Raw genomic sequence first — 24,761 nt, forward strand, 5'->3', positions numbered from 1 at the left:
TGTGTGTGTGTGTGTGTGTGTGTGTGTGTGTGTGTGTGTGTGTGTGCGTGTGTACATTTGCCTTTGCAGATCGGCTGGGTCAAAGCCGACACGAAGGCAATCCAGGCTATTCACGATCACGTGATAACTCACAATCCACGTGTGTCAGTTTTCCATGGCGATCACTCGACCTGGAGCTTACGCATCAAAGGTGCTCAGAAAGAGGATGAAGGCCTCTATATGTGCCAGATCAACACGGATCCAATGAAGAGCCAGGTTATTAAACTTCATTTAAAAAATTCATTTTTCGATGAGCACTTAATGTCTCATTTATATTCGTGCCACTTTCAGTTTTGCTTGCTTTAGCCCACTGATTCTGTCAGGTTTATTCCATGTATTTTAACTTGCCAACTATTGACAGAAAAAAAAAACGGTATATTAAAATTAATGCAATTAACGTTCATAATAAATCGCAATATTTTTTACGTATATAAGATACGCAAAGGGCAGAATTGTTGATGTACATAATAAATATTAATGATATGTATGTAATCAGTAATGGATTCTTACATTTTCTATATAGATTATATTTGACCAATATTCCCCATATATCGTAAATTTTGAAATAACCGTGTAAATACGGATTAAATATTCAAAATGGCCAAAAAAAGGTGCTTTCCAATTTAAATAACCTTTTAATATTAAATTCTACGAATGAAGTTTAACGTGATATTTCGTTAGCTCCGCTAACGACTTAAAATGCAATTTATAATAATGCATAAATAATATAAACGTATATTAATCACGTATTGTATGGTATTCATTAACACACTCTACATACATATTTGATAAATATTTCTTAGGATATTAAAATGATGCGTAAATTTTTGAAAATAAACTATTATTTTATGTTGAAAAAAATTATTTAAATTATGATTGTGAATGATATATTAAATAGAACGAAAAAAAATGTATCATGAATTGAAATTTCTTTATATGATACAAAATATGTTACCATGTCATTTTTTCACGATATATCGACTAACAATGAGATTGAAGCTACTGTCATTGCATTTAAATTTTAATTTACAAATGCTCCATACTAATTATCAGTTTTTCCTTCATGAGCTATACACGCTTCACTTTAACAGTAAATTCCTAATTTAGACGTAGAATAAACAACTAATTACTCTCTTGTTTGATCATAATTTTGATGACTATTGGTGCCACTAATACAAACTAATGTTTAGTAGAGCTTAATAATACCTAAACCTGGATATGGTTGAAAAAATTCTTATAAGACACATATCTTGAAAAAATCGTGAGAGTCTAAAAACTATCGATCGTTACAAACACTCTTACACGTGCTAAAGATTAATTGAATTAATTATAACATAATCTTAAACAAATTTCTGTTCATTAGTAAATAATTTGTTATTAATTTATTTACATGTTTGCTAAATATATTATCATCATTCGTCTATGAGTATTCGTGACAAAACGTTTGCTTATCAGTAAAGTAAATCATTTAATAAAAATCCAATTTGTAACGTAATTTGTCCTTACGTAATGAAAAAAGTTAATTTAATTTTAATAATAACATAAATATAATCATTATGATTCACAAAATCTTTCAAATATTAATTTTTTTTTTAATCACATTTAAAATGTAAAGGAGCTTTAAAATATACAAAAATACATATACATTATTGATATTTTATAATATTTAAGAGTAAAATACTAACGTTATAAATATTTTTTCTAAATTTATATTTACAAATTTTTTAAATACATATACACGATCTATTTTATAAACAGTTTTATCTTATAGCGGTACTTTTTAAAGAGCGATTATGATAAAAAAAATTAGTAAGTATTTAAAATTTATAAAAACGAATGTAGTAATTTATATAAAATTTATATTAAAAAATGCACTTTGTAATAATTTGAAGAATTTGCGAAAATATATATATTCAAATATTAGATTGCGGTTCATTTATTTTTTACATTAGATATTATTTTTTCAAAAATCTTTTCTACCTAATGCAAAATTAATATTATTACAGATATTAATTATTTGTATTTAATTTTAAAAAATCATTTTAAATATAATGAGAAAAGCAGCGAACAGACAAGGCTTAAATAAATCGAAAATCACAGAATAAATGTCAAATGTAGTCGAAAAAATGCGTAAAAGAGATACTGTGTGACCTTCGTTAATTAACGTGACAGGTCGTAATAATTAAAGCACAAGTCTCCTTGTTACTTTCCATTTACGCAAAATAATATCAACATTCGGTCTCGAACCATAAACATTTTTGTTAATTGAAGAAAAACTATGAGACGTTAATACGCAACGACTCGAGAATTTAATTTTATTCAATTATATCATCTCGCGCGAGGTTAACGTTTCTTTTTTCGTCCTTACTTTCTCAACTCTCTCACCCTGTGACCTCCTTCTACTTTTTTTTTTTTTTTTTTTTTTTTTTTTTTTTTTTTAATTAAAATGCTTAAGACTTATTAAAGTATCATTCTTCTTGTTTGAATGTTCTTTGAAAAAGCAATTAAGCTACTCATATTTCAAATTTTCATTTTAATGGGTGTCCTTTAAGATGAGTTATTCAGATTATGCTTTATCTGAAATATTGCTAAATATTAAAAAAAAATAGATGAAAAACAAAATATTATGAAAAAATCCACTTGGTTGTTTTAAAATTTATTAAAAGCTTTTATGGAATTGTTTATTTAATAACAATTATAATTAAAACTATCGACTAAGCTACTTAATACATCATCAAAGCGATGGACATGTGAGCACTTGTTACTGTAGTTACCGTAGCTCGGACTGTGGATATTCGAATAGAATAAATTGTCAATAAATGTTATTATATTACAAAATTATATCATATCGTTAGAATTATTATTTGAATTAGCGAATGCAATAATAATTAAAAAAGAAAAAAGTGTATTTATCAAGTAATATCTATCGTACAAATACAGTTTGTTTCATCGTTCAATCAATATTTTTAATTTTAATTTATACCCTGTTTTGCAATACACATAAAAACAAAATTTTTATTATAATATCGTCAATTCTTGCGTAATAATTGCTTTGATGAATCTTCTCGTTCAATAATCATTACAATACCTCAACGTAAGTCGAATATAATAATATTAATTTATACGATTATTAATTATCAGCAGGCTTGAATCAATTAAATGGGGGAAAAAGTGGTTTGAAAAAAATTGTCAAAATGCACTAACAAATGATTTCTCACTATCACTTAGCAATTGGCTGTGTGAGTAATATCAAAGTACCGCTTGGAAAAACTGCTCGGCCATGCTTGAGATTCGGAAATAGTCTCTTATGACTAATGAAGTTTATGCTCTTTGCAGTCATCACGGAGCAGAAAATCCGCGCACTAAATGCTCTGTTAGAAAAAGAGCGTCACTTCACAACGTTCATATCAAAGCAGGAAATGAATTTCAAATTTAACTTAAAAAGAAAGCGAGTAGAATATATAAGAATGTTAAATGCAAGATAGTAAATTTGGAGTATCTCCATTTGCGGTGTGAGCTCTCAATGGAGGCAACTGCCGTCTTTTCAAAACAGCATCCCAGTTTAATAGACTAATCGCTCCTCATAATGGAATTAAACTTCATTCAATAGTGGCTGCTATTTATTACGCTTTAGATCTGATTTTTCAGCCATTCGTAAGAAGACAAAAGACTACTTACGGAGCTGTTAGTATGCACTGGCGGCCATACAGCCGTCGACAGCGCGTCCATCAACGACTCTTACTACTTAAGATTATATACTTTTAAATCATGTGTTTTTTTTTCTCATTTACCTTATATGTCTCTCTCTCTCTCTCTATCTCTCTCTCTATCTCTCTCTCTCTATCTCTCGTTCAATCACTCCTCCAGTATTTATCGCCTTCTTTATATCTATTTGGTGCAACTTTCGCATCATCGCATTCTTACTTCTTCTCACTAGCCATAAGTATACTAATTGGTACATAAAAATTTTCTTTTTCTAACAATATAAATTAAAATACATTTCTGAATGTCCTGCGTATTAATTATAATTTTTTACTATTATCCACATTGTGTATATAAATCATTTAATGTAAATATTGAGATGCGACATAATTTACAATATTTTTACGTCAAACCTTGATTTTACAAAATATATTTACAAAACATTTGCTGTCGCAAGAAATATGAAATAATAATCTTATGTGAGTAACACATTATGAAATTATTATTTAAATTAAAATTAAAAAGGGTGTCTTAGATTTACCATGGATTATTATGTAATAATAATATATCAATTTTAGTATTATTCTACCGTAATATTAAAATTAAATAATAAAAATATTGAAAATATTAAACTAAATTTAGTATATAATATATGTATGTATACTCTTATATGTATGTTTTATGTAATGTAAAATAAAATATTATGTAATACTCTTCGGTTAACTTTATACACTTTTTATCTGTAAATTATAATAATTTGTTGAACTTATTTAAATTTCAAACATTTTTCAACAAAAATTCAAGGGTAAAGTTCTTCAGACAAAAAATTTTAATCTAATGTATGTATATATATATATATATATATATATATATATTATTTAAAATATTTTATAATTTTAAATTATTTTTGCACGCGTAGTCTTAATTAAATTACATCCGAATTCATTTTAATACAAATATTCATCTTAAATTTATAGCAATAAATTGGTGTATTTTCACATTTATATCGCTTCAGCATATAAACAAAATAATTTAACTCGAAATAAAAAATCTGACAATTAATTCTGTTACGTTTTTCATTAGTTTCATTAATACAATGTTTTATTTTATTTTTAATTAAATTTTTTATTTGTAGCGGTTTTCTAAATATTTTTTAACGATTTATACCACAATTCCGTAGAGCATATTACTCATAAATTGTGAAAATTTAATAAACAATTGGTATTTTTTAAATAATTATTTTAATGCATTTACATTTCAATATTTTTATGAATCTCCGAATCTAATACATAGCAATGTTTTATTAACACGATCATTGACACAACAGCAAATAACAAATATAAAAACAATCATATATGATAAAGAACAAATATATCTATTACTTGATAGATATATCATTGCTTAGGTTTAGTTGTGACGTAGAAATTACCGCACAACCCTATGCGCGAAAAATAAATGCACACGTCTAGGAATGAATGAAAAAAATTATATATTAAACTGTAGATAGAAAAAGAATCCAACTAATTAGCTATTAAATGAAGAAATATATGGATTATTACATAAACTAACATTGTAAAATAGGATTTAGTTAAGCAATAGAATAATGCGTGCAGATGTAACATCGGCAAAAGTTCTGTGTCCCTTCTACTGGCTTATATACGAATAAACGTTGTAGACAATCGATAGTCTCATCCCTCAGGAACTTATCTCAGAATACAGCTACGCGTGTATGAGCTCCCACCACCACTCTCTCAAGCTCCCTCACTCTCACTCTCTCCTCACTTTATCGTATGTAAAGAAAGTGCGCGGCCAAGTTATCGGTCATTAAAACCTTTGAATGGCCGTGTCGATGCCTCGTATCCAATGAAAGGGCTTTGTAATACAATTGAGCCTTACAAAAGGGCTCGATCGCGATCCCGTATCGGACAGAAACTCCTGTACAGGTGGTGATGGTAACGATACGGTTCTGATCCATACTTTTTTGTTTTTATGTAGAAACGCTAAAAGCTCCGTTTTGTTATTAAAACAAATTGAAGTTTCTCAATTGTATCATGAACATTTTTAATATCGTTATGATATTGGCCAATTTGTATGATAAATAAGTGTTGAGTTGATTATAATGAATCCCTTCTGATATTCTCTGAATTATCTATAAAATGTAATCATCGTTTGAGAATAGTTTTACATTTATTTAAATTAATTTTATTTAAATTTCCTATTCGCGATTCATTTTAGTTTAACAGTAAGGCAGCATGTAATATCACTATTTAACCTAAAAGCATTATATACTTTTTTCAAAGAAGTAATTTCATTTTAAATTAATATATTTAAATAAACGCCCCACATTCATGATAAATTAATCATCGATATTTTTAATATCTATTGCATTTTTGTAAAATTTTTATAAATAATAACGCATCAAAACGTAAACAAATATTAAAAGTTTGTTTTGACAATATTAAATTTTTTTTAATATATATATATATATATATATATATTGTTTAAGCGTATAAAATCCTGTAATTAGTATTCTCATAACAGATTGTATAATGAAAGTAGATAATCGTTGTATTATCTGGCTTAATGTATCAAAATTAACTAATCTGCTCTTAATGTAATTTCAACGATTAAAGATCAGATGAGAAATATCTGGTAAACAGATAGAATTGCTTTGCATAAATTATGAGTGAATGTATTATTGTTGAATTAATATAAGTTTTAAATTATTTTTAAATATTATTCATAAAACAAAAAACAAAAATGCAATCAACACAGCATTAAATATTATATTAAAATGATTTTCAGTTTTTTCGATTGTACGCTCTTATTCTTCATTATCTAAAAATTATATTAATGTTCTTAAGTACTAAACTAAAGTAATATTTAACTGATACCAATATATTTTATGGAAAAAAATCGATCATTGCCTTTATTTTCAAAACAGTGTTGCACTCACATTGACCATAATAAAACCAAAAAATAACCAATGGAACTAGCGACACGTAATTTGCAGTCCATTCAATTTGTTTTTTTTTTTTAATTATTACACATTCAACACATGGATTTATAGTTTATCATAGAAAAGGGAATTCTTTATACGTATGTAAAGTAGTAGCCTAACATCGACGTCATATCTATGTAAATTCGAATATTAAATTATTTACGTATTTTGCCATGGATACTTTGTGTCGTTTTAAATTGTTTCTCATAACATTTAGAGAAACTAAATTTCTCCATTAGAAATTGATAAATTTTTAAAATGATAATTTTCCTCGATCGTCGTTGTAAGGCAAAAGAAAAGAATTTTGAAAAATCGTAATTTGCCTTTTCTGAAAACTCATCTTACTAAGAAATGCAATGTTATTGCATTTTTCATTAAAAATATTCGCTTATATTTTTTACATTTTATAATATAATATCCTACTCCTGCTCTGTTATTCGATCTGAAATGATTTATATAAGTTGAAATACTGACTTGATAGTTTTTTTAATTTATCAAAATCTTACTTCATGTATATTTTCATTTAAATTAAAATTTAACTGCGTATATTTGCAGATATAATAATAATGAGAAAGAAAAAAGTCTCTAATACATCTTCAATGAATATGTATAAATATTTAATGAAAAAGAATATATTCATATATATATATATATATATATATATATATATATATACATAAATATGGTTTGATACTTTTTATTAAAATTTTAATATTACAATTATATTTATTGCACGTGTATTCGAGGTATAAATTATTTTATATTTTATCGATGTTTGTATCAACGTATTAATTAAAATTACGTCAAAAATTTAATTTACAAAAAATTTTCATAAAGTATTTTGTATATTTTTCAGACGGGTATGTTGTCAATTGTAGTTCCTCCTGACTTTATCCCAGAAGAAACATCTGGCGATGTGACAGTTTCAGAGGGATGGCATGTAAGTTTAGAACATTATTGTAAAAATTTTGCACAACACAAAGATAAAAGAACCTTTTAATTTAATTTTTCGTCATTTCAATATAAGAAGTTATGATCTTAATGGACAATCGTGTTTCGAAAAAAAAATATTTTTGATTCAACTAATTTTCTTATCCTACCACAAATTCTTTGCAATTCCAAACAATATTCAATTATTTTTAAGTAAATCCGTATTACTATATACTATAAGAGTCTTAAATATACATGTTTTTGCGAACAATACCCATGGTTTTTAAATATTTATATATGGTGGAAAATTTGGATAATTTCTGGACAAATAATCGATATTTGTATTGTAAAATATTTTTCTTACTCCTCATTAGAAGAAAAACCATCATTCGACTGCTGATTATATATACTATATTACATAATTTAATTGCTTGAATAATTTAAATTTTTTAAAGAAATTGTTATATATTTTAACAATTCAAATATATTGTTAACATTTTTATTTGAATAATAAAATGTTAGGCGAAGTAATTTTTTGCTCATTCGTTACTTTATGTTATTGTTTATCCCTTGATAGATTTGTATTAGTTCAATCTACTTGTTCAACAGTTTTAATATTATTTAAGGACCATATTTATTTCAATATCAGCAAAAGAGAGAGATAGAGAGATAGATAGAGAGATAGAGAGAGAGAGAGAGAGAGAGAGAGAGAGAGAACGAGGGAGCCAACTCAAGTTACGAATTCACATTGCCACCTTATCTGTTATTTTGTTAAACTTCAACAAGTGCCCTCGGATGTTCAAGCATGAAGCTTCCTTTCATTCACTATATTCAAGTTCGAAACGCGTGTATAATATCGCTAGACAATCATGAAAAGATGCAACTCACGGATAATAGTTGACGCGAGGTCTCTTCGGGTGTTATCAGATTGCTGTTACCATCCTTGTGTCACTTCCACGCATATTCCTCGTAATCGTTGCAATGAGCACAGAGACATTCGTCCCAATTGTGCTGTGTAGAAAACGAACTGTGTAAAATACGAAACAAAAGCATCTCACCGGCATCCGCGAAATCTTATACTTTCTGTGCGCGCGCGCGTGTGCGCGTGTGTGCGTGTCTGCGCGTGTGCGTGTGTGTGCGTGCGTGTGCATTAATGATGATAATTAATTATTTCGCTTCCATTATTTATTCTATTGATTCTCAAGCATTTTTCTCGCAAATTAAAATTTTAAGTTTTCTTCCAAATTCCCATTATCGCACGCTCTCGTTTCTATATCATTTACGCGTGTAAAACTTTATATATATAATGTTAAATAAATCTAATCAAAATATTACCAGCGACATAAGATTTTTATATTTGCATTAATCGACTTATTTATTTTCGTCAATTAGAAAGTTTTGTAGGTCGATGGATAATTATTTTTTACTTTTATCAATTCATTTTTGTAAATTAATTTACATTGATTATTATTAAACATTGTCTTCCTAAATTGCGATTGGCGCAAAAATAAATCATCTCCTTCATTAGATATATTTGCCATAATATTCTATAATATTCTTGATGGAAATATTATTTCATAAATTACATGAATTATAAATATCATAAATTAATTTATTCATAAATATAAATAATCTCGTTGTAATTATTACAGTTCTGTGTTCACAAGTACTAAAGTAGTTTATTAATATATTTTATGCACGTTCTTACCCAACAATAACAGAACTTTGTTAAATATTTTTATTTATTGCAATTTTATATACTGATCGTGTTTATTTAGAATTTTATCATAATCTCCTACGATTCCTTATTCAACTTAGCTATCTTAAAATTCTTACTATATCATTAGCCTAAAAACATTATAAATATTTTAAGTATATTTTTATTTACATGTCAACTGTAAAAGAGTAGATTAGTTTATTGATGGCTTCGCGTGAAATCGATTAGTTGACGAATAATAGAACAGGTGAGATATCTTATTTGAAAGAATTTGTCTCTCATTAAAGTATAAATTGGCGCATGCAACAATAAGAGTAAGCGAACTTCAACTTCACTACTGCAAGTACTATTCCGATAATGTTTCCGAATACTCATTGAAAATCTAGACCAGACTGACTCGATTAAGCTCTCATCAGTTGAGTTCGGATAAATTGGAACTCACAGCCTCGTTCCCTTCGAGTTTTCTCGTGCGTTCTGTCTCGCGCAACGGATAACTAATTCTGTTAACATCGAAATTCAGAATGAAATCGTTGCGAGGCGATTGTGGACGTTGGACACTGAACCAGAAATTTTCTTCGAGAAAAACCATTTAAAAGTTGTGTTTCTTCTAGTTTTGAATAAGAAAGTATTGTTTCCCTCGGAATAACGAAGGACGTCGAGCATTATTTCAGACACGTCGTACATTTCCATATTAAATTTAAAAAACTACATCTCACTCGCTTGTTATTTTATTTGTGTGACAATGCATTAACATTATTATTTTTGTTTTAATACATAATTATGAAGTGATAATAATGGAGAAACCACTAAAATAGGCACCTAGTTCCCATTAAATTAATCATATTTACAAATAATACGGCAAAATCAAACATTTATTATATCAATTGTTATTATTGTTCAAAATGAAAGGCAATTAATTAAAAATTTTTGTAACGATTATCTTACTTTATTAAAAATGCTATTCCTACCGATTCAATTCATAAATTAACAATTAGGAAATCAAATTATCCTTGTTCAATTTACCCATTCGTATTATGATAAATTATTTTAATAATGTTTAATTGGCAGTGAACCAAAAGAACCGGAAGCATTCCAACATTTAAAATATAAAAAATTTTCAAAGTAATTAATATGTATCGTTAATACCTTTGCCCTTTCGATATGAAATACTTTTTTTTTTTTTTTTTTTTTTTTTTTTTTTTTTTATATTACATTTGTAATTCATGCTTTTTCCAATGTATTATTTTAATAAATGCGTAATTTATTAAAATTTCGGATTCAATCCGTGATAATCCGTTGTAGAAAATACATTCAAAGCTCGAATAAAAATAAAAACATATATTTTGTTATTACTTTTAAAAAACAGAATTATATTCATAAGTATAATTGAATTTCAGGTAAAACTGAAATGTCAAGCATCTGGAATACCGTCCCCGCGAGTAAGTTGGCGTAGAGAAGATCAAAAGGAAATAATTATTCGAGAGCCCTTTCACGAGAAATCAACTAGCTCCAATGAGAAATTCAAAGGTATGTCCATCCTGAAAAATTATTGTGGTTTTTATTAGTGAAATAATTTATGATTGATTATACGTAATATTATCATTAATGTGAGTCGGCAAATTGTTGGACATGGTGAGAAATTATAGTAAATATTAAATTTCTTTTTATTTACTCTAATAACCATTGCTTATCTAATATTTATAATTGTAAAACGGAGTTTATCAAAATTGACATTCTAATCGTGAAATAATTCTTATTTATAACTCAATTCCAGACTTTACATAATAGAAATATGCTTATTTAATTTTATTACACTTTTTTAAATAATGAAAATCTAAGAATTATTCATTATATTCTTATATAAAATATATTATAATATCTAGGCAGGTTTGAATATTATATGTAGCCTTTTAGTCGAATAAAAAGCTAAATAATTAGTTTTTTTTTTCTTTACGACATTACAGTGCACAAAGTTTTGGAGTGGATTGGCGAGGAACTTTATCTACCAAAAATCAAACGAGATCAGATGGGCGTCTACCATTGTATTGCAAGTAATGGTGTACCTCCAACTATCAGCAAACGTATAATCGTCGACGTACATTGTTCGTATATACAATTTTACATAAAATAAGACCATCAATTGCAATTAAAATTATTACGTTCATGTAGTTGAAATAAAGAGAAATAAACGCGCCATAATGGAACATTACAGATTTGTGCAAAATTATTAAAGACTGATATATGGAATGAAAATTCATTTATTTTGACATATTTAGTTTATTTATTTACTTAAAAAATTATATTGAAAGCGCCACTTACATTTAAGACGCTATAAAACATTTATAAACAATATTTCCACAAGTTATTTTAATTATAATACAAACAGTATAGTCAAAGATATATTGAAAAATATTATATATTTGTGAACATGATTATATCGTGCAATATCCAATGTTTATAAAAATTTGGAAAAACTTTATTGCATGAAAAATGAAATGCATTAAAATTGTTAATTAAACTTTGATTGAAAAAATTCTGATCAAAATATTTGGTGTGCTCTATAAAATATTTATTCAATTTACAATAATTGCAATTGAAATGTAAACAAACAATTATAATGATGTGACAAATTTCTACGATTAATGAGCATAAATAATTTGGTTGCTTATGAACGATGTTATGATGATTATTTATGATTAAAAATGCAATGTACAAATCCATATGTTTGTTTGACTAAAGCCTTATTTAAAATATTTTATACAAATAATATAATTTGGCAATAGTCAAATTTATCGAATAATTTGCGAATTTTACAAAGTATATGATTAGAAAGACAATTCATAAATATATCCATTGAAATTCTGTGAAAAAGTTAAGCAGCTGAAGTTGATGATAATTCATATGGTGTTTTGTATTCCGCCATACTCATTGAATTTCATGCCATCGAAAATTTTACTACTTAATTAGTTGCTTTTGCCGCAAAAACACATTCATTGGTAATCATCAGTGAAAATTATTTTATCATTTCTATATCAGCGAGAGCTTTGAGTTTTATTTTGAATTTTTTTATTTTATATTTTTATTGTAAAAAAAAAAAAAAAAAAAAAGATAATAATTTTTAAGAAGAAAAATAGTTAAGCGGTGTGAATAGTTGCATTATCCTAATATTAATATTAAGAAAGAAGTGATCGATCGACCAATTAATGGACTTCAATATCGTCCCAGCGATTTAAAGTTATGAAAACACAACGAATATTATTTCATAAAATTCCATAGATGTAAAAATAATTCAAGGGTTCTTTTTTTTAATTAAAGTCGCTATTGGCGCGTTCGATATGTGTGAATATTGGAATTGCGACAGTGGAAATGTATGGAACCCACTTTTTTCAACAGTTCCGCCGGTGATACACGTGCCGAATCAACTGGTCGGTGCGCCTCTCGGAACTGACGTCATGCTCGAATGTTTCGTCGAGGCCTCTCCACAATCGATTAATTACTGGTTCAACAATAATGGTAAGCGCAACGTTTTTCTTTCTCCTTTTTCCTTCCTTTTCTCCACAGTACTCCAATCAAATGCATCGTTTGTAACTATTAAAAGAATTGGTTTTATTAAGCAAACAATTTACGCGAGATTCGGTTGAATGTTATTTTTATGTAAATAATGATTGTCAATGGAGTACATGAGTTCTCCAAAATTAAAAATCTCTATTTACATTGTTTTTTTATTTCATTTTAAAAATCAACTTCAAAATATTATTCTTAACGGTTATTTGTAACATGCGAAAGTTCACCGAATTAATCATCGAAAATATTCATTATTATCCATAGAAATGCATCTTTATCATTTTATAATACATAATCTAATTTTCTTATGGAATTCTAATTTTGTAAATATTCATGGAGTAAGAGTATGTTTAAAGTATTTTTCGTATTATTTTTTGTGGAGAAAAAAAAAATTTTTTTTTAACATTTGCATAATGGGTGATAAATTAAACATAATGTTGGAAAAATGATATATGCATTTTTCTCGTAACAATAAGAAATTCGGTTGAATTTTACAACCACCATTTCCATGCAAATCATAAACAATAATACAGAAATATATATAACACATTTTATGCCGAGATATTACATTAGAAATAGTACTTATGCATACTGACTTATGACATTTCAAATAACTTTAGCATTAGAAATAGCATGTAATACATAAAAATTGCGAAATATTATAGAATAACTGATACGAAGACAATTTATCCATGATTCGTGGCATGAAATATCATTGTCTTTTTATTTTAATTAGTATTTAAATAGCATATTGAGGGAAAAATATATAGAAAAAAATAAATCAAAATATATCATTTGCCACAAACAATAGCGATAAATTTTTGTGATTTAGCAGCAACAAATCCGTAGCTAAATAATATCTATTCATATATATATATATATATATATATATATATATTTTAGAATTTTATATAATACATGGGGTTATAGTTACGACATCTGAGAGCATTTTAATATTTATACATGAAAATTAATAACACATATTTCATTATAAAAAGCTTAATTAATACTATGTATAATCAGTTAAAGATTTTCAAAATTCATAAAAATACCACAATTTAACTTATATAGTATGCAAATAAATATGATGTGAAAGTAATTGAAAGACTTCGATCTAATGACCTTTCTTACACGTATTAATCAAAGAATAAACAATGTTGACATAAATTTATTAATATATGAAATGTATTGCAACATCGACGTTAAATTACACATTTCCATCAATTATCAAAATATCTCTTCAATCACTCAAATATTTTAAACTCTTAAATTAATTACATTAAATTTAAGATAATTTCAAGAGACTACATAATATTAAATTGTGAATTTCATTTAAAATATTTCATTGCGAAGTTAAATCATGATTTATACCGATAAAAATTATTTAACAAAATCATCGACTCCAAATTGCATTTTTACAAGCATGATTAACCAATCAATCAAAATATTTCAGAAGAATTTTGTTCTTACAATTTGGATGCCAGAGTAAAGTAAAAAGAAAAAAAGAAAAAGAAAAAGAAAAAGACAAAGCAACATAAATAAAATTTTCTTCATAAATCAATAAGATCGCAAACATGTAATAATACAATGCATAATACAATGGCTGAGTAATTATTCTTAGTTTGAAATTTTAGATATCAACAATGTGTAATGAAGTCACTTCAACAGATTGATTATCTTAAAATGCAAAGACATAGGTAGAAAATAATTAACGTAATGACAGAAGTATGAGCTAAATAAAGAAACTAAAAAACAAATCGAGCAAATTCATTAATCAAAAAACATATTTTATACACGCATCATATATTTTAATATTTCATCTTAATATCAAAAGTCTGAAAATTCGTTATTTGTATTTTCCCTTAAACTGAATACACATAGTATATATACATAGTATATCCAGTTAATTTAGTGCCTCGGCATCGATAGAAGTTCCTTGTTACCAGACTCACTGATGCATTTTCAAATACACAGAGATAGTATTACATCTACTTTTGGGACTATATCCACCCGCAGAATAGCATAACTTTATCAAAATATAATTCCAACTCTTTAAAGTATGTTGAAAGTTGATCGTAACTGAAATTAAAGATAAGTATTATTTGTCGGATTGAGCAAAAATTATAATAGACATAATAGTATTGTAGACAAGGTATGCTTAAATAGTTTAACAAGCATTAGCCAATTTCAACTGACATTATATCGTTATTCTTTATTTATTTAAGTCGATGAATTTAAATATTTAGTTGAAAACACGTTCCACAAAATTTTCTTACGTAAATAAAAGCTCCTTTCCAATAAAATGACAATCTACGTGCATTACAATAATATATTAATGTTTAATAACATAATGTATAATAAGATTATGTGGTAATAATAATAGAAGTACGGTTCATAAGTATTGCGCGCCTCCATATCGTAATTGAAAAATTTTTCCATCGGCATAAACTGGAAGCGTTGCATGTTTTTCCAATGGAATATTTGAATTCACTCGAAAATAATAAATAGCAATAATAATAAACATTGAAGTATAAATATTGCACATCTTATAGATGAATAAATTTCGTTACAAAATGAAGTAGCTCAATTAAATGCATAATTAATTAAATGCGACATAACGACGACGTTGAAAATAATTGCGGCAATTCATTACGGATATATTAAAAAGAAAATGAAATCTATCGAATGCTATTGCTTTTATTTGTTTGTTTTTGTTTTGAAAATTTCCCCATCACTTATTCACATATGAATTTTCATTACATTGAATTACACAGCCATTATAATACGACTAATATCGAGTCGTCGCTTGCACATTACAAAATAAATCAATTGTCACGAAGGAAATCTGAATAATTGAATATGCAAATGCTTGACTGAATTTCCAATCGGCGAATTTTTATTGCGCAGAAATATCGTAGGCTCGTATCTCGTTTAGAAAAGAAAAAAACACATAAAGCAGGCAAAGGAGCGAACGGGGAGAGGACGGAAAGAAAATTGCCAGCGCAGCCGCGCCAGAAAATATCTTGGACGGGGCTAGAGGAATACTAAAATCAAACGGAAAACCGCCACGTGCCCTGCAGCGCAGTCAGGATTGTCACCCGTGTGCATGACCGCAACATTAAGGCTACGGCAACGGCTGCCGTGCACTTCCGAGTTTATTAACTCGAACGGATAACCTGAGCGCCGATCGATCGGGCCGTAGCTTCCCGATGGTAAGTGATCCTGTCAAGAGAGGTTGGCATTCCAGGCGATATCACGAACACACACACGCACACACACACGGCTTTCCGATTTCCCATCGTTGCGCGCTACTTGAGCTTTCGAATAAATCGGCGAGTGTTAATGAAATATGCGGTACGTGGGAGTTTTATGTGCAACGAGCAACGAGATATAATAGAGCTGGGAGTAATGAAAGCATTTGTGTGCGTTTAGCCAGCTGGAAAGCATATAATTTCTTCGCTCCTTTAGGTTTTCCTTCGTAATGACATTTCATCAAGAAGCATAATCGTCTGCGATTCGTAGCGGGAAATGAAGGATGCGATATCAATTATAAATTGCAGACAAAATCTTGACATTTTACTTTTGGGATATTAATCATTTGAACGTTGTTGAAATGAATTGAAAACTTGTTGTACAGAGCAAGTTTGCCATTTATTACACCAACTTTGTTGTTACAAAAATTCATTTCCTGTACTATTTCTCGTAATAAGGTGCCGTAACGTCTATTTTTTTTTTCTTTTTTCTTTTTTTTTTTTTTTTTTGTTTTAACGTAAAAACGAAATCTATTGATTTAATCTCGAAATAGATTATCAATTATAAGCACTTGACGAAATTATTTGATTGAATATTTGTTAATCGTGTGTAGTGAATGTCGAGTTATAATTTAAAAATTTCATTTTTTATAACCCTAAACACATAATAACTTTTACATGTTAAATTATATCATCTTTTCTAAATGATTTTCCATGTGCTATTTACAAAATACAAACAAATTTGAAATTTTATCTTAAATTATTATATTTATAATTTTATAGTCATTTTTTCAATAGTAAATTAGTGAAATTACAGTTGTCGGACATTTAATCAATTCAACGACTTTTGCAACAACGCACTTTTCACAATAACAATTTAGAGAAAGTTACGGTGGAAGCTTACTTTCAAATATACAAATACTCTTTAAAAGATAAAAGAGATTTGCGATTATAAATTACGTGTTATTATAATATCAAAAGATTCTGTAATATTATACGTTCTGGGAGAGTTAATAAATCCAGGCTATATATAGTTGGTTTTTACTTACCAAAATGTTGAACAATATTCTCCAACTTTGATATACTTTATTTTTCATTTTTCTATAAAAACGCATTACGATAATTATATATTAAAGTGATTACAATACGAAAATATCACCTTAAATTAATATAGCTATATAATAAAAAAAGAGCAAATATTTTTAAATTACATAATATTTTACGGTTAAAACTTTTGAATTAACAATTACGGAATTAGACATTCTTTCAACCAAGACTTAAATTAATTATCCAAAGCCTATTTCAAAATAACGGTTTTATATCACATTATTTATATTATGCATTAATTATGATAGATTTTTTAATTTTTCTTTATAAGTTTAACGATGGGACAAACAATAGAATAACAGTGTATTATATTTCAATATTATCAAATGGAGGTAATTTTTTTCGAATGCTCCATGTAATATTAATGAATTAATCATAAAGTTTAAGCATGTCACCAGAAATAGTTACCAACAAACCTTCAGAATTGACACCGTAAACATACAGTCTTACAAGTTTATTAAGATCGATAAAAAATTAAATAACTACAAATCAATTCAACCCTAGTAAAACAGTAAATATACTAGTAAAATAGAAAATAGTCGAAATTTATTTGACTTGGAATTTTAATTAAGACGATTCCCTTCTAAAATGATAAAAGAAGATTTACAAATATTAATAGAAAAGTTAACAAATACAACGTATTAGCTTTGTTGATAATAACGTTCGTGAAAAATATACCCAGAACAGTGATAATAACAGTAAATATATAGAATGAAATACAAAAAAAAAATTATTACTATAATTATATATAAAATTAATGTTGATTTTTTTTTTGCTTCCAAAATAACTTAAATAACTTTATACTATCACCTTGAAAAAATCCATGTATCATATTAAAAACAGCCATTAATTTAATGTTTTTGTAGTGTTAACTATAATTAAACCCTGCCAGCCAAAACTGCGAATATCATAGACTTTTATCACCTGATTAATCAATCAAAAAAAAAAAAAAAAAAAAAAAAAAAAAAAAAAAAAAAAACTTCCATATAGTATAAAATTTATTTTCTTTGCTTCTTATCAATAAATAAAGCCTTCTGTCCAATATCTCAGTAAAGCAAATTATAAAAAAAAAAAGAAAAAAAAATTAATAAAAACATAAAATTTCATTGCAAGTTGAACATATTAAATTCAAATGAAACATACATGGTTTTATCGTGTTATAGTAAACTCTTTTATGCTCTAACTAGTTACAATTTAATAGAACATTTACTTCAGCAGTGTGAAAAATCCATAAATAAGTTATATCTCAGTTTACTTGCTCCTACAATAATAGATGGTAAGGGTGGGGGGAGGGGGCGCAGGGGCCAGGGGTTTTAAAATGATTGGCTGTATTATAAAATTTTGTTTATAAAATATGGAAATATAAATCTACTCAATATATCTTATCTTCCTTGTAACCTTTAAATTCTTTTTCTATCTTGAAAATAACTACAATCATAATCAGCCACAAATAACAAGTAATATGAATATATTTTTTCGCTAAACGCAAGCCATGAAGTAATAAATAATTTATCAAACTTACTCGTTAAGGTATTCATTAATATAGCGAACGGTAATACAATCTTGTTTGTCAGCTTTCCAAACAACATATTTTATGAGATGTCTCTGTTAGATTCTCTTCGCCTTAGTCTAATAAAGCCACTCGCACTCACTGGTCACGTGGCTAAGTAAACGCCTGTACATGAATGTAGTAACGGTTACGGTGTTGTTTAGCATCCGAAAGGTGATAGTACGTGCAAGATTATCACCTAACGAGTAGCGTAACCAAAGATCAACCCATTAAAGCTCGACTTCTATAATGTAAAGCATTTTTTGTAAAAGAATCTACTAGTCAGTCGCGTCACTACGCTACTAGTTCAACTAGCCCTTACGCAATAAAAGATATATTTCCATCAAGTAATATACTGATACACTCCACCACCCCACCCTCTTTCTTTGCTTAGCAATTGTAACGTTAAGCGCAGACGTTAATGCGATAATTATTGTTATTCCAAATTCGTAGCTGTAAGTATGTGACTTAAATTATGATAAAGTTTTTTAATACAGTTTATGGATTCTTTATAGAATTATATTATTAAATGTATATGTTATATATATAATGTCGAATGACGGATAAATGTGATTGTTTGTAATGAATAAAAACAAAACAAAATTAGCTATACTCAAGAAATTTAATTATTTACAATATAGAAAAATTGGAGAAAAATTTATATATTATCGCACTTTATAATGGCTACTTCGTTAATAAATTCATGAAAAAAAAAAAAAAAAAAAAAAAAAAAAAAAATGTCAAGTATAATCTAAAATATATTATTAACACATATTATTAACAAATAATTTTTAAGAGAATATGCTTGAACTTTTTAGTCGCCGACTTTGTAATGATTTTGCAGTAGTCAACGTTCTTGGATATTATATTTTTGGTTTAATTTGTTTTACTTTTTTATTACTAACGAAAAGCATTGTTATAAAACATGAACATTTTTTCTAGAAAATTTTTATTCGTTAGCAAAAAATGTAATTTAGATTTTTTCTATAATATCATTGTACTTTGAATTGCCGTTATTTTTCTCTTATAACGTTAGAATTCATTTTAATTATTATAAATCGTGCATATTTATTATAATATATTTTCATTAAAAATCCAAGGCAATTAAATAATGGTAATTTGTATTAGAAGTCGTATAATTACAAATTATAGGACTATTATGAAATTATACTACAATGTATCTGCTTTAATTGCTATATAACACAAACTGTACACGGTTTAATAATCTTTTAACTTATAAAAATAAGTTGAAACTATATAAATTATGAGTTTTAATTATTATACACAACTTTATCACGACTCCTGTTATCCTAAGCTTTCAGTCTGCTCTTTACTTCCTTTTTAAACTGTTCGCATGTAGAAACATAAACTACTCACTGTGTGTCACTGTGTCACTGTGCGTGTGTGCGTGCGCGTGTTTGTTTGCGCGTGCGTGTAAAATATATGTGCATTTCCATACGATGTATTTTTAACATTTGTTAAAAATTTTATTCTTCGCTGACGAAATATATACATTTTTATCCATTGTATTGGTTGGAAAACATTTAAATGCCTAAACAAATAATAATTGACTATTTTTAACAATTTAATTCATACTAAAAGTAAAATTCAAGCAATTATTACACGCGCACGCCCACGTGCACGTGAAACTATCGAATCTCGTTAAAGCTCATTGAATAAGTACTCAAACGATGGATTTTATTGTGTATTTCTGTTACAAAAAATTTACTCCCATAAAATCGAAATACTATAATAATACAAGTGCTTCCTGTAAATTACGCGCCGTCGACTACAACATCGACGTGCAGTTACTTTTCATTGCCAGTACCTATGATCGATAAATTGCTTAAAGGCGTGATGATCATATCGAGCAGACAGCACGACGTCCAAGTGGTGACGAAGGCACCGACAAAAGGTCACCACACCACACATCCCAACTTCAATTTCAAAGTAAAGATGCTCTTAACCATACGCAATTTTACCAAGCAGGACGTCGGCACTTATCGATGCGCCGCAAGTAATTCCAATGGAAATTATGAGAGCAGTATTCGTCTGTACGGTAAGATAATTAAACTCTCTTGCAACTGAGAATTCTATGAAATATGCGTGCAATATTGTCGAAAAATGGCTGTTTCATCAACGTTTATATTAAAGAAATGACTCGTTTGATTGTAATTTTATTGAATTTCATTCATACCTTTAACAATGAAATAATCGATAAACTATCGTATAATGCGTTGGAGCATCAGTGTCTACCACGAAGCGAGCTATTCATAGTCAAATATATATATATATATATATATATATATATATATATATATATATATAGATAGATATATCTCAATGAGATGAATTTGAATTTAATTGTCACATAAAATTGCGGTAAATGTAGATGCTCTCTCATTTTTGCAATAAATATACTTTTCGTTTGAGTTACCGATGTTTCGCTCCCTTCCTTATTCAAATTGTTTTCACAATTCCACGTCAACGCATACAACATAACAATACCAACATAACATATCTACATAATACATAATAATAACATATCTATACGAGGCAAATCTAGAATATGTCATTAAAAGCCTCGAGTTATTAAATATAATAATATGATTGTTATCCAAATATTCAAGTTACTCGCAATTAAATTGCTAATAAAGAGAGATGAAAAATGAATTAAAGGAATTCAAATATCAAAGCACTTTTGTAAATAATATCCCATCGAATTTCACATGCCCATAAGTCAAAGCCTTTTAGCCAAACAAACCTCATAAACTCGCTCGAATATGTGTCCATGACATGTGCGGACTCGTGTGCGAAAGGCGCATACGTAAGCCATCGATTGCAATACACGAGTACCCCAACAATAAGGCAATATCCTTACATTAACGGTGGACGAAGTAGTAACACGCGAGCGTGGAAGTCCAATTTGCGAGCTAAGTCTTCCGGGACTTTATCCAACAGAGACGCGACTGCCCCGGAAAAATATTCCAATGGCTTGGCTGACGTTCCGCGCGACTTATTTTAATTTCATTTACTAGAGGCTGAGGCAGACACGGGTTCGATAAACCTAGGTCTAATAAATCTAGGGGGTGAAGATATCAGCCCTGTGAGTCGCTCCATCGGTGCTCGGCAATTTCCGAGGCAAACAAGGGGGTCGCTTAACGTGGATTTTAATTCTTGATTTCAGTTGAGCTTACTCGCTTCGAGGGACTCACTTTTCCATTTAATATAATAAGAATGCTCGTACGGTTATCTCTAGCGTTTGGAAATAAAATGCTAATCGTCAAAATCCATAGACAAAAAAGCCACGCCACGGACAAAAAAAGTCGTTCTCGCAATATGCCGTATAAATAATACGAAGCGCTAAAATAAATATTCAGAAAATTTCGATTGCCGGCCGCATAAGCGTGTAATGCACTTTAATGTAAGAATAAAAATGCGAATTAATGTATGCATTAATTACTCCCTTGGATATCAAATTCTAATGCATAAATTCTGTTGCATAAATTCATTATTATTAGGGGATTGCTTTGCTCGTTGCGAAGTAGGAGCGGAGAACTTGTGTTTGCTCGACTGATGCGCTTCTAATCAAACTATCGATAACAATATTTTCTTTTTATTGGAATAATTTCACATATAACGGCACGAACTCGAGCTCCAATGATGATACATCACGTACGTGACAAAAGTTTTATTATAATTCTTATCACTGACGTTCATTTATATAATCATAAAATCGAATGGACTGTAGTAAAAACTTTTTCCTTTTACATTCTCCCGGAACTTCCTACTAAGTAAGAAATAAATAAAAACGATAAATCATTGTTTAAGACAAGAATAATTTGAATTCGGGAAATCGCCGATAAAAACTCGTCCATCTGTGCAACATTTTGACGATTGACAATGTTTCGCTGGAAAAGACGTACAACAAAACAACTACACAATGACTTATTTTAATGTACTTAATAATCATTTATATTCATCGGTACCTTCTCTTCTGCTCGCGACCTTTTCCTAAAGCATTTTTTATCATTCGTCTTCCAGGAATGTTGGAACGTTAAACTTGTTTGTATTTTAAAACCCTTGTTGTCAAATCTTTTACGCTACTTTGCTTTTGTCGTCGTAAATAAGGATAATTTTAAAAGCCAATATAAACAGTCTTCCTTCCAATTGATTTATACATTAAATTTCTTTATGCATTTGTCCCTTTGTCCAAAGGAAATATTCTTGAAACTTATCGCAATAGCCTCTTTTCGAGCCTCGCGAATAAATTTTATCTTTTACATCAAATCTTCCTTTATTATATACGTCACGTCGACTACTGCACATGTAATTTCGTCAAATATTTATGTCACTCTACTTATCAATTTGTCTTTGATACATAGAGACGACCAATACTCAAATGACACTAAAAATTTTTTAAATCTATCTAAACAAGCAATTTCGTGCTCTCATCAGAGTCTCGGAGATATCTTTATTCAAATCATTCATTCATTTAACGATAAAATAATTAACATACAAAATTATGGAATTCTTAACACTTGTAGCGAACAACAACAACAACAACAACAACAACAACAACAACAAACAAAAATAAAAACAAAAAAAAAACAAAAACAAAAAAAAAACAAAAACAAAAATAAAATAAAATAGCTTTATAAAAACAAAAAATAAACAGGCAAATAAAACAGACATTCAAAACTTATAGCTACCAAATGAAAAGTTACCCAACTCGACTCGCTCCTCTGCTTAAACTAAGCACGCCCGAGTGTCACATAATGTACTTTCATTTACAATCACTTTCTTTCAAACTCTTAATCGCGTTTTATAAAATTGGCCATTTACTTTCTAGGCGATACAGCACGCTCGTTTGCCGTACGCATACGCATACTACTTGTCGATTAATTCTCTGTGTAAAATGCAAGGCTACGATCCCCTTGGCAGCCTCCGGATCATAACGTAGCGCGTGTTACAGACATCACGAGCGCGGTGAAGCAGAAGGTCTCGGGCGAACCACTGCCCGGGGAATCCGAGAGCGAGACCAGGCAGCAGCAACAGCAGCCCCAGGACCTCGAGGCAGGTTCGCGGAAGCCAAATTACGGGAACTCCCCGACGGATCACCTCGAGCGAGCCTCGGATTTCGGCCAGCAGCCGGCCTCCCTCGACAACTCCCTGCAAGGACTCGTGGGCTCGACGCGGCACACGACCCCGACCTCCGGACTCAAGCCCCGCTCCAGACGACCCACCTCCGGCTCCTGGAGCGCGACTCCGCCCGCATTGGCCGGCATCCTGCCCCTCCTCGTCTACTGCAGGTGAAACACGCGGCCGACATGAGCCTCCGAGTTTGGGCGCCTCGGTCGAGCGTAAACGAGGCGCGTCGGGGCTCGAGTGCACCGTTCTCCTCTAAACGACCGTGTCGGCAGGACCTCGTGCCTGGGTCGGCGCGACCGGGGGCAGGTGCGCACGGGGAGCTTCCCGCGAGTCCCACGGACAAAGTGCCCAGCATTCTCCTGCGCGTGTTTCTCTTGATTGTATTCGTGTTGTAGATGTTAGGCTGCGATCTTCCTATTACATAAGTGAGCCAAACCCCGGCAACTCAACTTTCAAGCTAATCGAGCACTACTTTCATTAGCGGTCCATGGCCTTGTGTATATATTTTCATGTGAGCTGAAACGACATAAGCATAAGGCGTCGTATAGTGACTTTTTTTTTTTTTTTTTTTCAAACTAATCGATGCGTTTCATTGAAGTCAGCTTCAAAATTTCTGGCTTGGCGGTATTTAAGGCTGATTTAGAGCATTTTAATTGCCCCTCTTTATTATTGATAGCGTTCGAAAAATTTTATTTCAAGTACAGTTAACAGAATATTGATACTTTGATCTATAATGTAGTTCATATGCGA

At 29.2% G+C, this 24,761-nt stretch overlaps 1 protein-coding gene across 1 annotated transcript in view; it reads left to right on the forward strand.

Annotated features, from left to right (window-relative positions):
• The window catches only part of LOC105359020 (lachesin), a 26,721-nt gene extending 2,274 nt beyond the window's left edge, over positions 1–24,447 (forward strand). The window contains exons 3-9 of the mRNA XM_011495494.1: positions 70–255; positions 7,599–7,682; positions 10,787–10,916; positions 11,354–11,491; positions 12,783–12,902; positions 20,713–20,919; positions 23,836–24,447. Of these exons, the coding sequence (XP_011493796.1) occupies positions 70–255; positions 7,599–7,682; positions 10,787–10,916; positions 11,354–11,491; positions 12,783–12,902; positions 20,713–20,919; positions 23,836–24,176 (1,206 nt within the window). The 3' untranslated portion in view covers positions 24,177–24,447. The remainder of the gene's footprint in view (positions 1–69; positions 256–7,598; positions 7,683–10,786; positions 10,917–11,353; positions 11,492–12,782; positions 12,903–20,712; positions 20,920–23,835) is intronic.
• The last annotated feature ends 314 nt before the right edge of the window (positions 24,448–24,761 follow it).

Source organism: Ceratosolen solmsi, unplaced genomic scaffold (assembly GCF_000503995.2).
Source record: "Ceratosolen solmsi marchali unplaced genomic scaffold, CerSol_1.0 scaffold1, whole genome shotgun sequence".
Taxonomy (NCBI): Eukaryota; Metazoa; Arthropoda; class Insecta; order Hymenoptera; family Agaonidae; genus Ceratosolen; species Ceratosolen solmsi.